Source organism: Notolepis coatsorum (assembly GCF_963971535.1).
Source record: "Notolepis coatsorum genome assembly, chromosome: 6".
Taxonomy (NCBI): domain Eukaryota; kingdom Metazoa; phylum Chordata; class Actinopteri; order Aulopiformes; family Paralepididae; genus Notolepis; species Notolepis coatsorum.
In genome coordinates, this window is record NC_140170.1 from 143,777,849 (window position 1) to 143,796,039 (window position 18,191).

Sequence of the window (18,191 nt, forward strand, 5' to 3'; positions counted from 1 at the left end):
GGAAAGACTAAATCATCACATGAGCATACACACAAAAGCACCTTGGCCGCCAAACCCGACTTTACTCGGGTTTCGTCACCAACCGTTGAGCGCCAAACCCGACTTTTCTCTGGGTTTGATCCTTTGATCTTTTTCCTTTGATCCCCATTCTAAACACTCACTCGGAGCTGCCTGTGTCTCCCTGGCACAGCTGCCTACGTTGGAATTGCAATGACGATCGAATGCCGCCAGGTGGCAGTATCGCCTACCCTTTGAACTGGGGATATCAGTTGTCTTCCAGTACTGAGTTACCTCCGGCTGCTTCCGCCTCGGAGTGGATCAGGACATAGCAATCGGTCTGAGATTTGGTGCCTCAGACCTATTCTTTCCCGTATGATGACATGTCCAATATACACAAGTAATTGCGATCGCCATGGGACGACTGGGATTTATTCATTTTGGAGTACCTTCTGACTGAGGTACGGTCTATTTTAGGTAACCTGCTGGTATTTTTTTAACCTAAAACATGCTTTTGTACCGATCACAGTGTCGTATTTTACCGGACCTAAAACATGCTTTTGGTAACGATCGCAGTTTCGGGGTTGCTTACAAAAGTACTACAGTTGAGGAGCCGGGAAAAACAAGCATTTCAAATTTATTTTCTGAATGTAAGAACATTTACAAATGTGAATCTGAATCATTTTACCATCTCTTAATTTTCACAAAGACTGGAAAGGAAGAAAGGTACAGTAGGATGGATGGATGGATTGAAACACCCATATCAAAACACTACCATTAACCCACTCAGCCTAGATAACAATTTGGGCAGTGACTGTGACAAAGATTTATATACAAAACCTTTGCACGATGGACTGACTGGCTTCAACTGTACATCTTTATTACATTAGTCTCACACAATAAAAAGGAAAACACGTTCCAGAAATGAAATGAACCTGATGGAGTGCATTTGCGAATAACACGGTGTTCTCCTTTTATTGTGAGACTAATGGAACAAAGATGTCTCATTGAAGAAAGTCAGTCAATCGTGCAAGGTTTTCTGAGGAGTAAGCGGTCCTTATTCCCAGGGATGTGAATCCAGAGACAAAAGGTTTATTTCTTTATGTTTGGACTTTTCCCCCCTCGCTATGACCAGCGCCTCCCACTCTGGATGAGCATGAGTGCTCTCTAATTGAACAGATATTTATATAAGTTTCCCAAGGAAAACAGATGAGTGAGCTACGCCGCTATTCAAAAACACCATGTGATTTCTCGACAAGCAAGCTCGAGTCTCACACCTTTCACATCGGTTACTGATTAAAAAACACTGGGCATATTACTTACAGGTGCAATCTGTAATTAGCAGCAGTGACCTTACAGTAGGTCATACATTTGTTTTGATTTAGCACCTGGTCAAATTGACTCCGCCTGCCTTGGGTTTTCCTCACATCATGATGCGTGTACTGGAGTTGAGTGGGTATAGGCGAGGGGTTGCTATTGCTGGACACAGCTCAGGCTCTGCTAAGATATATCTGGAGAAATCCACAGTATAATAATATAAAAAATATATATACTGTATATTAAATCTAAATTAAGTGAACAAAGTGCAATATGAACTCATTGGCTGGCAAAAATGAGATTTCTCGTTTTTCAAAGCCAACCGTTAACACTTTCAGAGCCACCAGGGGGTGTCGTACTTACCTGGCTGAATGCCAGCACCCACTTCAATGATGGCATTGTGAACGCATAATCTCTGTCTTAAATTATGGCTATGTGTCTAATCTGCCCGTTGCTTATCAATGACTTGTTTGCAGTCAACATTGTCGAAACGGATTTTTTTTATTTATTTTTTTTAATAATCGCTTCATTTCCGTTTTATAGCATTTTGAAAAGCCCTCGTTTTTCAGGAAAATATAAAGATTCCGTGATAAACGGCATTTACTGGAATATTCTGGCATACACAAAAATGTTGTAATTTTTCGGCCTATTTATGAATCGTTTTCAAATAAACGCTAGATTATCGATAGTATATGTGTACTTATGCACGCTATAGAAGCGGGCTGAAAAATCGATTCTCTCATTTCCTGATCAGCGGCACACACACACACACACACATGGGACACGTTGATATATCTGTGAAAAAAGCTCTGATTATCCCAAGACTGGTAAAATAGATTCCTTACCTCAGATCAGATGTTATCCAAAAAAATTATTCCAATTCCTGATCGCCATTTCAAATATCGATTGCGTTTATTGATTCAGCGTTGGGTGCTGGAAATACATAATCCACGCTGTTCTGGGGTCGGCGATCAACTTGGGTCTCTTCAGTTGGCTTGACGGAAAAGTAAAATGAGGAAACTGGCCCGCCCCCCCCCACCCCATCAGTCTAAACTAATGGGGTGCAGTTACACAGGGAGAGACGATAGGGGGCGGTATCTTCCCAATTGAGCTCAGAGAGACTCTGCAGCACTAACCTGAGGCTCGATTGATGAAATATGAATTCAAATCGCCAATAAATAAAAATACGACAAACAAACGCTATATAGCGTTGGTGGCATTCATAGGTCGGCATGAACTAACGACAAAAAGCGTCGCTGGCATCCAAAATGTTAACTGCCAAAAAATTTCTCTTTTTAAATTTTTTTTTTATAATTATTATTCTAAACAGTCAATTGGACCTTGGTGTGTGTTCCTGGTACCTCTGAGTAAATTAGAATTGAAATGACGATAAGAGTCCCGATAGGTGGCAGTATCGCCTATCTTTTGAACTGGGCTAGTTTAGTGTGGGGGGCTCTCATGCCAGAGTTGAGAGAACTCGAGAGGGAGCAGCAGTGAGTAGAGAGGTACCAATGGCGATCGCAAACTTTTAGAGATTATTATAAAGAGGACAAAACTATCACACTTATGTCAAACCGGCCGAGGAGGTAACTATTCTGTTCAACGTCCCGTGGTATAGTCGGCGCCGGGAGAGCACTCCAGAGGCTTGAAAACTTGACCGGCAATGGCAACCGCAAACTATTGGAGATTATTATGAAGAGGATAAAACAATCAGATTTATGGATGATAAGGTGCGTTTTCACCAGACTATGTTGGATTCTAGTATTTTCAAACAGGCTGTTTGGATGTAACGTTACCTGGATGTAACGTTACCCTGGTGCTGCTAACGGGCCAACTAACGTTATATTTATTGATCCTGTTCTGACCCAAGACACTTGAAGCAAGAGTGGACAGGGTTTTGGTGGACCTGCTGACAAAGGTAGCGTCTATTTTAGCGCACCCCATCATAAAACATGCCTCTTTATAATGATCCCCATCATAAAACATGTCTCTTTGTAATGATCCCCATCATAAAACATGTCTTTGTAATGAACCCCATCATAAAACATGTCTTTGTAATGATCCCCATCATAAAACATGTCTTTGTGATGATCCCCATCATAAAACATGTCTTTGTAATGAACCCCATCATAAAACATGTCTTTGTGATGATCCCCATCATAAAACATGTCTTTGTAATGAACCCCATCATAAAACATGTCTTTGTGATGATCCCCATCATAAAACATGTCTTTGTGATGATCCCATCATAAAACATGCCTCTCTGTAATGATCCCAGCGTCGGAGAACGGGCGTGAAAATGGTAAAAAAAAAAGCTGGCACCAGGGAGTAAAGATGGAAAAACAGCGTGGCAGTCAAAGAGTTAAGCAGGGCTATTTAGCTCTAAAAGGTCACTACAGATTCTACCCTTAAGAAATCAAACCACAAATGAAGCTCAAAAAAGGAGCCACGTCGATATGTCATAAAAGCTGCTGTTGATGTGAGAAAAGCGGAGGCAGGCAGAGACACTTAGTTTGACCAGACACTAAATCAAAACAAATGTATGACCTACTGTAAGGTCACTGGCTCCAACGCCTCTCGCCCGCCCACGCCCTGTCATGAGTCACATCTCTTGTGAGCAACAGTGTGGAAATATGCAAAGGAGGACAAGCGCACTGCAAAGCCTGCTGGTGTTTTAGACCTCGCATGGGGGAGGGGGGGTTGTGTCGTGGGCGGATGGATTAAGAGGTGGATTACTGAACGAAAACTACAGAATAAATCACTGCCAGATACACAAAACATGCAAGGATGACTTCCTCAGGAATCATTTATCTTTCCCTCACTTCTGCACACACACTGCACGCAACGGACAGGCTAATAGACTAGACTGGGAGGCGACAGTGGCTCAGGAGGTAGATCGGTCGTCTGATAACTGAAAGGTTCCCGGTTCGATACCCGGCTACTCCCGGGGTATCAAAGTGTCCTTGTGCAAGACACCCAATTGCTCCTGATGAGTGGGTTGGCACCTTGCATGGTTTGACTCCACCATCGCTGTGTGAGTGAATGGGTGAATGTGAGGCATAAATTGTAAAGCACTTTGGATAAAAACGCTATATAAGAATCAGAATAACAGTTTCCCCCAAAAAGCGTTTTCACAATGTAATATTTCACAGTGGTTGAGTTCATATGCACACTAAAAATCTGATATTATTCGTCATCGAATATTCAGTTTTTAAAGCTGCAGGAATATTTGACCACTAGAGGGCCGCAAGGAAACAAAAACGAACAAAGGCTGTCCTCCTTCCTCTCTCCCAAAATTAAAGACTTGTTGTAAAATGCTTCAAAAAGAAGAAAATACAAAAGATTTATCATGCATATATTATTTGATTTATCAATTTCAATACGAATTTCCTGAACAAACTGTAATTGTTCTATAATGTACCTGGTTGTTGAACAAGGTGACAATCATATACAATCAAATAACCAATAGCGAACATTACATTGAACATTACATTCTGACAGCACAATACTTCATACTACTTCAGAGATTTGCTGAAAAAAAAATTGTATGGTGCAAAGTGGGCAGGGGGAGACTCTCAATATCCAATGCTGACGTGCCGTTGAGCAAGGCACATTATTCCCAACTGCTCCAATGGAGCGGCCCAGTGGCCAAAAGACTGTGGTTGTACTGGACAGCTCCCAGGTGTGAATGTGTGGAACTGTGTGTGAAGCAGGGTGTTGCTGAATAAAAGAACATACTGTACGTTCTCAGTGGGTAAATAAAAAGGTAAAAAAAAAAATCCCAGATCTACAGACAATTGTTGGTGTTGACTTCCACAGAATATTGAGTCATGTGTTTCAAGAAGTCAGGGTGTATAATCTGAAAGGATTAGTAAGAATAACAGCAGGCTTCCTAGGATATGACTGGGAGCCGGTTACAGAGTATCGTATTGCCCACATTGCTGGTTGTCATAGAAACTCAATGTTTATAAACCCTCCGTGCGACACGTAATAACTCCCTCTTTATCCAAAACATCTAATTTACGGTGAACATAAAGTCACAGCATGCAGTGTATTATTTCTCCTGTTCACACTTAACCCTTTGGCTTACACGTTGTGATATCATATATAAGGAGCCCCAGCCTGAGACAGAGAGGCAGGTAGGGAGGAGAAGAAAGGGATGGGCAAGAGAGAGTAATTCAAAACTGTAATTGTTCTATAATGTACCTTAGAATGGGGGAAAAGGCGGAGTATATGAGAAAGACCTTCTTATTACTTTTATAATATATGTCCTGCTCTTATTACTTTTATAATATATGTCCTGCTCTTATTACTTTTATAATATAATCCTGCTGTGTGAACTTTGTACCTTAGAATGGGGGAAAAGGCAAAGTATATGAGAAAGACCTATGGCTCTGACAGCTCTAAACAACCGTGTCTATATTATGTGTATCAGTGATAATCAAACCGTTAAACAAAGAGGCCTATTAAGATTTTAGATCCTAATATGAAAATCTATGTGATTTAATGTTCTATGCCTTACCTTGACTTTGTCTATTTTATGCTCGTTTTATACTTATTTTATATCCGCACTTTATGCATTGCTCTTGATCTGCCAATTTTGTGCAAGTTTTATGCCTGTCTTTTTTTACTGCTGTGAAGCACTTTGAGCTGCAATTAGAGCTGCAAAAAACAGTGCTATACAAATACATTTTTATTAATATAATTATTATTATAATATGGAGTATGGACCAAGAGAGGGTCAAAATCTCTGTTAGTGTCATCTGAATCAGACAGATAAAGCGATGATTTGGATGGGAGACAAATTACAGAAAAAGGAATATAGCAGGACGATCGGTTATAATAGTTAAACTCACGTTGAACAGGGACTCCCAGTTAAGCTGGGATGCCAGTCCTGTCACATCCGCTCAATCTCCGTAATGTTGGAGCAAATTTCCAAACAATATTTGGAATCTAAATGGCTACATTCTTGCATGAAAAAATATTAAAACTGTATAATAATGGTTCTAGGTCGTACGTTAAAACAGCTATGCAAAAAAAGAACGCCAGCTAGTTGTTAGTGTGTATGTTGCAGAGCAACCGCCTTGTAGTGCAGGTAGCTATTTTGAACATTATTATTTACCAATCAAAATGTACTAATAAAAACATAAACATTTTAATTTAAGTGTGTCTTACTTTCATATTGCTATAGCCTACTGTACTTGGTAACCATTTTATAAAAGCCGTACTATGCCCCTTAGCTGTGATATAATAACCATAGACCATGGCCTGTCGTGAGTTATTGCTTAAGTAAATGTCAGGACCTGCAGCCTCTCGATGATGTTCCTGTAGTCCATGGAGGAGGGCAGGTTGGAGTCCCGTCTCGTCGTGTTCTTGGCCGACAGCCTCCAGTTCAGGATGCTCTTCTGCACCACGTTGTTGGATTTCACAAACAGGTTGTTCACCTGACTGTCCAGGTCCACCGGGATGGCGATGGCTCGGCTCTTAGCTGGGAGGGAGGGGGGGAGGAAGGAAGGAAGGATGGAATATTTTCTACCAAATAGAAGATGGCACACACCTTCAAAGAAGACGCACGATGGACTGTCTTGTAAATTCCCCATTATTTGTGCTATGCTGGGTTTTATTATTTTCAGTAAGGCACCTTTTTAGACAGCACAGGGGTCCTAGTGTTGTGTAGGTGCATGTGATGTCTTGCCAGTACATGTTATAATGCTGTCACATCAGAGTGTGTTCGTGAAGAATGTAAGTTATTAATAGCCTACAAAATGTAGTGCCTGTGGTTTTATGTTAGACATTTTTTATAAGTAGCCTTCCTTATGTTTCGTGAAGTTGTTATATATTACTATAACTTGGTTTTTGCTACCTTGTGTTATATTTGATTAACCCGTTAAGCTGTAGCCCTATTTTCCGAAATTTCGCCTAAAGGTACATGCCTAAGTAAATGGAAGATTGCTCCACTTCTACAAGGTCAATTAGCATGTTCTTGGTATCTAGGGACCTGGGGGTATGTATTCCCAGTGTCAGAAATATTGTGTCCGTTACTAGGCTTGAGTAAATTGTAATGAAAAAAAAAGAGAATATAAATGATGATATTTTTTTGTATCTGTGCCGGTGAATAACACTACAGTATGTTACATTTGTGAGCAAACAGAGCTTGCTCACTGAGCTCATTCACCACCTTATTGAGATCAAGTGTACAAAAAATCTAAGCAAATGAATAAAGGGAAGATGATTAAACAGAAGGATTTGTAGATACAGTAATAAATGATAATAGATGATAATAGATTTTAATTATAAATTCATATTTGACCTTGAACTTCACCTTATTATGGCCAAATCATACATCTATGGATAGGGAAAAGGCTCCTCTTTCCAATGGCAGGGTTAAATCTAGATTTAGTCATTTCCTCACGGTTTTACGATAAAAGAGATATAATTAGCATTTTTCCGATAAATTCTTATTTTCGGTAAATCTTAAAAAACATCGGTAAAAATTAAAATGTACACTTTGACTGCTGTTTTGATAGGGTTATGGTCTTTACATTACCTCTTAACATCCAAGGGCCCACATGTGGGCCCTCATGAGGACGATTCGCGACGCGCCACTTTGCTGATCTCTAGCGTCTCGGGTGTGCATTTCTTTTAATACAATTTATAGATAGAATTATAGCCCTATTTGTTGCCTGTCAATTGCCCTTTCAGGTGACAAAATCCGTTCAGCGGTTCTCGAGTTACATGCCGATATGCGAGGCGTGCGCCAAAGTACACATTACCACCCCCGACCTCCGGGGGCTCTAGCTCAGTCAATCATTTGGCGATCTCGGAAACCTTTGGACAGGGTTGTAGCCAATGAGTGTGGCTTTCCAATAATACCCCATGATATGATAATTGGGGATCTAATACGGTCTCTATTGATCGATTTATGATAAAGAAAAGCAGGGTCCCCCAATCGGGGGACCTACAGGCTTAACAGGTTTTAATGCTGCTAATTGAGCTAATGCTAGCCAGCTAGTTATGCTATATAGCATATTTCTAGTTGCGTGTGTATTCTAAATACTAGCATGTTGTGATTAGTAAGCATATGTACCTCTGCTAATTATTTTTATATTTTCTTATTCAGTTTTTCAGAAACCATTCTCAATAATCCTCATTTGTTTATGTAAACTTGTATAAGGTTGAACAATCGCCTGTATTGATGCCAACCTGTTCTCTCTCTGGCCGGAGTTGCCGTTCAGGATGAAGTAGTTCCAGCACAACATTGCAATCATCATATTTACAATAGACTGACTCACTTCAAGGACATAGCTTTGTTCTATGTTAATTGTGGATTGTGCACTAATTTAGCAAGAGAGCGCTTTGTCTTTTCTATGGATGGAAATCCTGAATTTAGTTTATTTGTTTGAACTTTATCTTGCCCCTACCATTGGATGAGCATTCTCCAATTGAATGTAATCATATCCATTTTATACCATTAACATTAGTCATTTGGAATGCTGATAATGCCTTTTGAACAGCATTAATAGAGGCCTTTCACAGGATGTTTAGAATGCTCAGTGTTCCTCCATGTTGGAAGAAACAACAGTTGCTAAGTGTGTAAAACAACGGTTGCACAGTGGAAGAGTAATATAATGATAGTTTTACCTATACTACCATTGCATACAAATTAGGCATTCTCTTTCGAATGTAGGTAACCATGCTGGAAGTAAAGAGAACTACACAAACATTCCGTGCGAGGCCAGAGCTGGCCCAGGTGGGTCAGTTGAAGTCCCATGTCTTACCCACGTCTGAGAGCACTTTAATGCAGGCCTCCACCGACGCCTTCTGAACGGGGGTGAGCCACGTGCAGTGGTAGACCCTGAACACCCCCTGCAGCAGCTGGACAAACACTGGCTGACGGGTCTACAAGACAGACAGAGGGCAGAGACAGTTAGGAGAGATGCAACGAAAACAGAGAGAGAGAGAGAGAGAGAGAGAGAGATGTAGGTGAAAACGGATAAAGAGATGGGGGTGAAGATAAGAGCCAAATGAGGATCAAACGTGGAAAACAAAGTAGTTCTCAAACCCACAACGTACACCGATGTGTCCAATGGGTAAAGGGTACTATTCTACCTAAGGAGAGAGAGTCTACAACTGCAGGGTGAGTAAACATGTTGGTTAGTCGCAAACAAGGCTGTCCTCCTAAACTAAACTTAGTCGACCAACTGATTCGTTGATTTCATTGTCAAATCTGTTTCCCACATGCAATCATACAGAAGGACAGAAAAACATACAAAAAAGACTAGCAAAGACTCTGTCGACTAAGACCAAACCAACTGATGAATCGGCTAATCGACTAAGAGGGGGTAGTCCTGGACCCAACCAAGTATCAGACCAGTGCCTAACAGAAACCACTGACCAACCTCTACCACTATGACCAAACGGCAGCCTTAGTCCTCTACAGCATGACAAATACCTCAGTTAATTTTCCCAGAATGATGGCCTGTTGTGAGAGAGAAAAGGTTGCAACATCATCATCATCTATAGTAAAAACATTGCTAAGGGGAAGGGGAAGGAATCAGGCACTTCTAGAGAAACAAGTTACAACAGTGATTCAGGCTACAGTGTATGTTATCTGAAGTGGGGACTTGAGTCACGAGTGATAAAGTTGAATTGGGACGTGACTTGTAATATTTTGACATCAAAGTGAAAGTATTTACAAGCAAGAGATTATAATGTATCTTCCTTCTATTAAATTGCTATTGGAAACTTGCTTTGTTGATACTTTGACTTGGTTTACAGCACTTAGACTTGACTACACTCTTCTGTCTCATGACTGGGAAGTGACTTGGTTGCGGTCACACCTACTGCTACTAAAATACAAACATACGTTGGGTTTCTGGAGCTATGGAGGATGGTGGTTGAGATTCCTAGGAACAGTACTGTGGTACGTGACACCAGTGCACGGGGCCAATGACACCAACATGAGTGACTAGTATTGTTCAGTTTATCATCTCCGCATATCAGCTGTGATGTTGTGCAATGCACCTACAGATCTGGCAACAACACTGACTAAGCTTCACACAAGTGAAAAACCACACAGTGAGCCCATTTTTTGAGAATCTATTTCGTAAGAATGAGTGGTGGGAAGCCAACGTGGGAGGGTTTAAAGGGGAACACTACCCAAAACAAGAATTCCAATATGTTACTTCCAGAGACTCTGAAAGTTAATTCAATATGTGTGACCATGAGCTCTCCCAAAGACAGAAACCAGAGAGGTAACACTCAAACCTCCATTGACAATGAATGGGAGACGGGATGTTTGTTTGAGTTTTGAATACCCAATTAGCTTTATTCTACAGTAGTGTTCTCAGTTCTGACACTGAAAATGTACCTGTACACTCTGAACATTCCCCTGGTCAGAGTCACCTTTACCATCTCTCCTGATTCATCGTCTATGGAGCAGCTTCAGACTTTACACTTGATGACATCACAAGTTTAAGTCTCCCTTAGCTTTTGGATTAGGGCGAGAGTCATTTTGTTCTCACTAATATTATTTGGACCGTCACAGACCAGTGGAATAACACATATGAATTCTTAAAGTAGTTCCTCTTTAACAGTTACTTACATACATACGTTGCGCCATCTGCACAAAAGAAATAATGTCATATCATATGTATATACAGTACAGATGAGTGGAGAGAGAGAGAGGGTATTTCCTTTTACCAACAGGGCAAACAATTTATGTAAATGTTATATGTATTAAGTGAATGATCCTTTTAAAAAGGTACAATTTGTGAACCTTACGGCACTCTGTTGAAGCTGCTGCTTCAACTCCTGGCTTTGTTTACATACAGTAGCATTTCATTGAACTGAATACTTTGTCTGTTTTTTGTCTGAAATGTATCATCTACAAGGATTGATGGCATGTAACAGCTAAACATGAGTTGTTGTTTATTAAACAAATATATATATTCTAATATGGAGACAAAAACAGATACGCACATTTAAACATGCATAGTATACATAACACAACCCCACACTAACCCACCCACCCACACAGAGGGACCATATTTAAAAAATGTATTATGTTCAATTATGTTCAGTACGAGTGATTAGTAAAAGTTTAAATTAGCTGTCAAATTTACATCTGGCATCTGTTTTACACTAGTAATGTTTGTAAATATTAGTGAAGAAAGGAGCTGAACTGTGATATGGCTACGCCCCAACTCTTCAAAAGCATGTGTGAATAAATACACAAAGTTAATATCGACAAAATACATTTCAGATTGTAGCTTTAAGATTGTACATTTGTTTGACATGAGCCATAATGTGTGTAAACCACCTACCAGTAATGTGTGTAAATATTAGTGAATATATCCATATTTGTCTGAATATAACTGCATATAATCCTAGGATAGCATGTACAATAATGCTATATATACCCTATATATACTGTATCCATCACACCCGTCTGTACTTACCTGCATATAATCATTTTACATATCTGTAGATATTATATCTATATCTATCCCTTACCTACTCTTACTAGTTACGCTGCTGGCCAGTATAACTACAACCATACTGTCTTTATATCTGTATCATTGTTCATATTGGTATTACAACTCTACATCCGATTATCACTACACCCAGTTGCACTAATCTATGTATACCCAGTTTAATCACCTGTACATTGTACATTACTATTGCACTTTACTGTTACATTTGCACTCTGGTTGGATTCCAAACTCCTTTTCGTTGTACTGTACTTGTACAGTATAATGACAATACATTTGAATCTAATCCAATCTAAGAATCAGAATACGCCCAACTCTTGAAGAGCATAATGTGAATATAAGTCAATTCCAGTTTGTATCTTTAAAGATTGTGAATGGGAAGATCTTACAGATGCGTCATATCTGCCCCCCCCCCCCCCCCGTACGGCCCAGATTACCTGCAGACTGGTACTCTGGTCAGAGAAGGGCGAACTGAAGAAACATGTGACGATGCTCATGACCGTGTCGGTTACATAACCCTCCAACACTGTGTCCGCATGCTTCCTGTCACTGGTGTTGTTGCACACCTAGACACCAATATAACAGGGTTAGCAAGATGCACACCCACCGGGTCACACTTCCTGTACACTTATGCCAGTGGGCGAAAGATGGAAGGCAGGTGTCTAGATCCCATAGCCTGGAAGCACGATTCCATGGGAAGAGTCACTTTTTGACCAATAGCTGTGATACAAGTCGTACCTATGAGGTCATAAATCTACCCCTTACCTTAACCCTTAACCACTTCCATCATCTAGAAATGTTAAATAAACGACTTTCTTGGCTCTAGGATCTAGACACTAACGAGATGGAATACACAACCCTATTCACTAGGGTTGGGTGAAAATTCTAAATTCTCATTTATTGTATCATTGTGATGAAATTATGATATTCGTTGCGTGGAATTCTATCATCTAAATGAACGATAACAACCTCACCTTTCTTTCTCAAAAGATCTTAGATATATTTTTTTTTTATCTACTTTTTCTCCCATTTTCTATTTTTCTCCCATCCCAATTTCGTATCGTCCAATTCTACCCTCCCCTGTCTCGAACGCTGTTAGGCCATGCCTCCCACAAGCCGGCTGCAATGTGGACTAAGCCTTACATCACGTGTCCCCTCCGGTATTCGAGGAAGCAGCAGTCGCATCTTTTCACCTGCACAGTGCGATCTCTCAGTGTCGGGGGTCTGCGTTTGGAGGGCATGCCACCCCCGTCGCTTCCTGATTCTGCTGTGCAGGCGCACCAACCGACCTGTAGGAGTCGCTGTCCACAACGTCCGATCCCCACCCATCAGCTTCCCACCCCCTAATACTGCCAATTGTATTAGTATGAACGACCAGCCAAGCTGATAGCAATGCGGAGAGCTGGGCTCGAACCCAGCGTCTCCTGCATTGGTGGTGAGCGCCTTGCCCACTGCACCACCTAGCCGCCCTAAGATCTTCGATATTTGAGGGGAATTTTGGTTTGACATTACACTTTAAATTATCAAGCAGTTCAATGCAATCAACAACAAGTGCATTATTTATCTTGTGATTTTTCATACTTCAACAGTATCTGAATGATATATGAAATATATCGATATCAGAAAAAATCCCAGATGATTTTTGTTTTTATTTATTTATTTCACATTGCACAACCTTACTATTCACTAATAATTCCTTTGTCTTAAATCGCTATGTAGGGTCGCCAACCGTCCCCGGCTATGTTCGTTATTTTCATTAGTCAAAAGACGGCAACTATAGCGGAAGGTCTCTCTTTTAAGATGTCAAAAGGAAATAAGGGTTACCCTGCAAATGTCCACCAGGAAATTCTCAAACAGCTTCCACATGTGGTTGGAGGTATAGATCTCCTTCATCTCCACCTCTGTGTCCACGTAGCAGTGATTCAGGAAGTTGATGTAGGCTATCTTCACCTGGAGAGGAAAAGACACGTTTGAACACACACCACCAATGCTTTTCACACACAACTCCAAACCAACCCTTTTGTCTGGACATGCAACTTCAGCGGTTCCGATAATGGTTTTCACAACTCCAATTTGAACCTCTTGCATACTGACCTTACATTAAGTTCTCACCTATATGAGCAGTAAGAGGCACCATGATTGTGGGGCCCTTATGGATTCAATGGATATTTTTGAGATATAAACTTGTTGTCTTTTATTTGAACTTATGTGTCCCCTTTGTCAGATGAACAAACCCTGTTACCATGTTTATTCTTGCCTATTCAAACCATGTTACAGTGTTTATTATTGCCTATTCAAACCCTGTTACCATGTTTATTCTTGCCTATTTAAACCCTGTTAGCGTGTATATTTTTTGCCTATTCTCACTTGTGAAATAATTATCCCTCTTCATATTCTCCATATAAACGTTCCCTACACTCCTAACTCTGATCACCTCAGGAATACAGTCCTCGTGGGTGACCACCCGCACAATGTCGTCCAGTGGCAGCAGGGAGTTGCACTTGATCTCGGTGTAGACGTTCTTGCCCTCGGTGCAGACGGCCAGCAGCTCCACCAGGTGGATGTGGTACATGAGTTGGCTGTTCTCGTCCATGCGTTCCCTCTCCGAACGCATCATCTGGATCAGCGTCTGGAAGGAGGCCCGGTCGTTGTAGAAGACCAGAACGTCCTCGCCCGAGTTCACCAGCTGAGAGGGACAGAGGTGGAGGAGAGAGGGGGAGGTGTTAGTATCAAAGCCTGTCTGAGGAGAAGTCAGTTCACTCTGCTGTCATATTAACGTCAGCAGGGCAGTAACCTGGGGACTAACAAGCCCAGGGTAGATATTAACCATTTTTTTTTATCTCACTTTAGGACCGCTTTCAGCACTTTTGGAGAGAACAAAGGGTCCTAACTGCATTTAGGAACAGTCTTCCGTTATGGCCAAAATCCATAGAAGTGGAGATAAGATAGGAATTACACTTGGATTTTCTTGTATAGACCACTCAGACCCCTACCTCTTTGAAAGGGGAATCATCTGCATCTAGGAATCGGTTATACAATTCATTGTTGCCCTTTCATATCTGAGAACACTGGCAAATTATTGACCAAACACAAATGTTGCAAAGGTCAACTTTGTGATAGAAAAATGCCCATTATTAGATTCTATGCATAGGCCATCCTGTGGTTTTGGTCACAGAGCCTTTGGTTACCATGGCAACAACTCACTGTGCAATCCCCAGTCGGCTGGTAGACATCACATTTACACGACAAGCTGCAGAACATTATGAGTTTAACATAAAATCCCTTGACGTTTAATTATTATCTCCAAATAGCTTTGTTTATCCTGTCTGGCTAGTAGCAAGTAGAGGACTTCCCGATTAAAAACGATTGAGTGCCCCGTCTCCTCATATAATTAGACCGTCTCTGCTAGAGTAGCATGCACGTCCTATTAGTAAAATAATCTACATGTGACAGACACCCACCTCAGCCATGACGATGTCCTGACACTTCTTGATGAACTTGTTCTCAGCCTTGACGATGGTCTGCAGGAACCTGAGGTATTGGACATGTCGCCCGTGGCTCTCTGTGCAGTGGACAAAGTGCTGCACCACGCGCTCGTTGATCTCACTGCAGAGCTGGAAGTTATTCATGAAGATGTGCTGCATGGTGACCGCCTCCAAGATCTGGGAGAGAAGAGACAAGAGTTTAAAGTAGTGATGGGCAAGATCCTTGTTTATTTTATTTATTTATTCATATCGAGGATGGCTAGCGCTGATAAGCAGTCATTGCAGTTACATTTTTGCACTGCATTTACTTGCTTTCCATTTAGTTGTGCAAAAACCTGAGTTTGTCTTCTATGTATTCGAAACAAACACATCACTCCCTGTGCACCCAATTATTTTCCCAGGAATGTCCCACCAGACGCCGGAGTTTAGAACAGCAAATGTAGAAAAAGTAAAAGCGTTCATAAACTAGTTGTAGGTAGAAGCACCACTATGTTATATCAATCAGTGATAGACGGGCAAAATGGAAATGAATTTACAACTAAATGTTTGAGATTATTGCTTTAACTGCTGACTGAGAATAGCAGAGGACCAGCGAGTTTTCTTTGAGGCTGACCAAAACCAGGAACAGCCCTGGGGTATCCACTCACCCCTGGGTTAAGGAACAGGTTGACGTGCTTGTGAAGTAGAACCTGGTTCTGCTGGTTTCCTGCACAGAAGTTCTGCAGGAACTCGTGAGCCACCTTCATGATGTCCTGCATGCGGACATCCTCACCCTAACACACACACATTGTACACCGTCATAATATAATATATATAATAACAATATATATAGGGATGTTGTCAAAAAAATAGAATAGACGTTATGTTTATTATTAATAGACGTTACATTTGAAAGGAAATTAGTGGAGAATACTACACTTGGGGTAAACATTACGACAAAGTATCATTGTAGTTTGATGGTCATTCCAGTTTTACCATGGCACAGGTCATTGTATAAATAATGAATGATACTGCCATGGTAAATGTTATGCATCGCCTTGGTACAGCTTTTGTACTTAAAGGGGCACTTTAGCTCTAAACAGTTTTACACACCTTCATTTAGTTATCAAGAATAAATTAGTTTGAATATGGCCATCAGTGATGTCATTGGGGACATTGAATCCTTGAATTAACTCATGTAAATTTTGTTATGTTTTGCTTTAGTTTATTTTTATATATTTTTGTTTTAAGATCAATGATTTGTTTTGATTTTATATTGTTTGTATTTATTTACATAATCGAAATAAAGATTTAAAATAAAAGAAAATCAACTCTAAGTTTAAAAGAATTATGGAAATACTATGATTTCTTTTTGGAAATGTTTCAAGGTTTGTGATGACAAAAAATGATGAAAGTGCTCTTATGTTCAGGGGAAAGAGGGTCAAAGACACATGAGGAGCGTTGGATCCCTGTACTTGTTGACACTGTTCCTCAGCGTTATACCTTCTCGTAGGGGATCTGCAGCAGCTCCAGCACCACACAGTGAGCCCCCATGTTCCTCAGGAGTCTCTGCTGTTGCTTCTTACTCTTCTTCCCTGAGACGCCCTCCTGGACACACAGCTTACTGAGACGCAGCAACACCTGACAATGCAGGGGACGGGATTTTAGGCTCAGAAAAGGTTCATCTAACCCAGACCCTAACTTGAATGACTATATAACACACATGGAAGGTTTCCTTGACCTTGAAGTTTCCGCTTCATCAGAAGCATCAGTGTCGCCATGGTTACGGTCAACGGACAGTGAAGCGGGACGAGAGGGCTTAACTGTCCCGCACCTGGAGTGCTGTTCTGAAAACTCTGAAAACTCTCAGGTTGACAATGGACGTCCTTGCCTTGCCTCTTCCGGTAAGACAATCATGTGACCAGCCTGACGGCACACGTCACACATCCACACCCGTGATGCTTCTGATGAAGGGTGGTAAAACGTCACTGTCTTACTAGTCTACTACAGAATGTTTTGTAGGATTTTAGGTTACCATTGACACCCCGGATGAGCTGGTGAGGATAAGAAGAAACTATCCTAAACTAAACTAAATGGGGAAGATTAGAGAAACTAAACGTGAACATACAACGATAAATAACCGAACATACCTCCTTTACAATTCTGTAGTTGTAACAGCTGGTGCTTTCCGACGACTTCTTGTCAGAGCCACCACAATCTCCCTGTGTGCCATAAAGAAACCAAGGAAGTTTAGTGTCCACCAAATACTATCAAAATGAAAAAAAAAGCATGGTGATATATGATTTTGGCCATATGGCCCCAGCCCTAATATTGCACTGCTGCCCCGCCCTACGTAGTCTTACAGTACCTTCGTCTTGCTTTCAGACTCTGAAGGTCCATCTCCATCCATCCCGTCTTCTCCTTGCCTCTTGTAGACCCACAGCTCAGACTTCTCCACGATGGAGCGCAGCTGGTCCAGATCAGACTTGATCTGCTTGTAGTTATCTACGTCCTGACTGGTCACCAGGAGCTGGACCTGCATTTGGGCAACGGGGTGCATATTTGCATTGGCTTGGGGACAGACTTTAGAAAAGGACTCAAGCCCCTTGATACTCAAAGATGAAAGACATTAACTATGGATATGTTTACTGACGTCTACAGGTACAAAATGGATAGTAATGGTCCAGTTGCACTATTCTGTTGCCATGTAAACAGGACCAAAACAGTCAAAACAGCAGGCATAATAAACTGTTCAGAATACAGAATCACACACTCATGACTAGGCTGACGCAGTTTGTTGTTTTAAAATACATGGAAGTGAACCCTTGCACTCAAGAACCATATGACTCAGTTTTGAAATTGTTTGGACAGCCCATGTATTTGCAGTTGTGAAAGTCAATCCATATCACGTGGGAGTGTG

The 18,191-nt window shown here is 41.1% G+C and overlaps 1 protein-coding gene across 1 annotated transcript in view; it reads right to left on the reverse strand.

Moving 5' to 3' along the window:
* itpr1b (inositol 1,4,5-trisphosphate receptor, type 1b) overlaps positions 1 to 18,191 on the reverse strand; it is a 367,911-nt gene that overhangs the window by 163,760 nt on the left and 185,960 nt on the right. Inside the window, exons 26-35 of the mRNA XM_084317431.1 lie at positions 17,640 to 17,807; positions 17,422 to 17,493; positions 16,775 to 16,912; positions 15,940 to 16,065; positions 15,269 to 15,469; positions 14,242 to 14,493; positions 13,632 to 13,757; positions 12,245 to 12,373; positions 9,093 to 9,213; positions 6,618 to 6,802 (exon numbers count right to left, since the gene is read on the reverse strand). Of these exons, the coding sequence (XP_084173557.1) occupies positions 6,618 to 6,802; positions 9,093 to 9,213; positions 12,245 to 12,373; positions 13,632 to 13,757; positions 14,242 to 14,493; positions 15,269 to 15,469; positions 15,940 to 16,065; positions 16,775 to 16,912; positions 17,422 to 17,493; positions 17,640 to 17,807 (1,518 nt within the window). The remainder of the gene's footprint in view (positions 1 to 6,617; positions 6,803 to 9,092; positions 9,214 to 12,244; positions 12,374 to 13,631; positions 13,758 to 14,241; positions 14,494 to 15,268; positions 15,470 to 15,939; positions 16,066 to 16,774; positions 16,913 to 17,421; positions 17,494 to 17,639; positions 17,808 to 18,191) is intronic.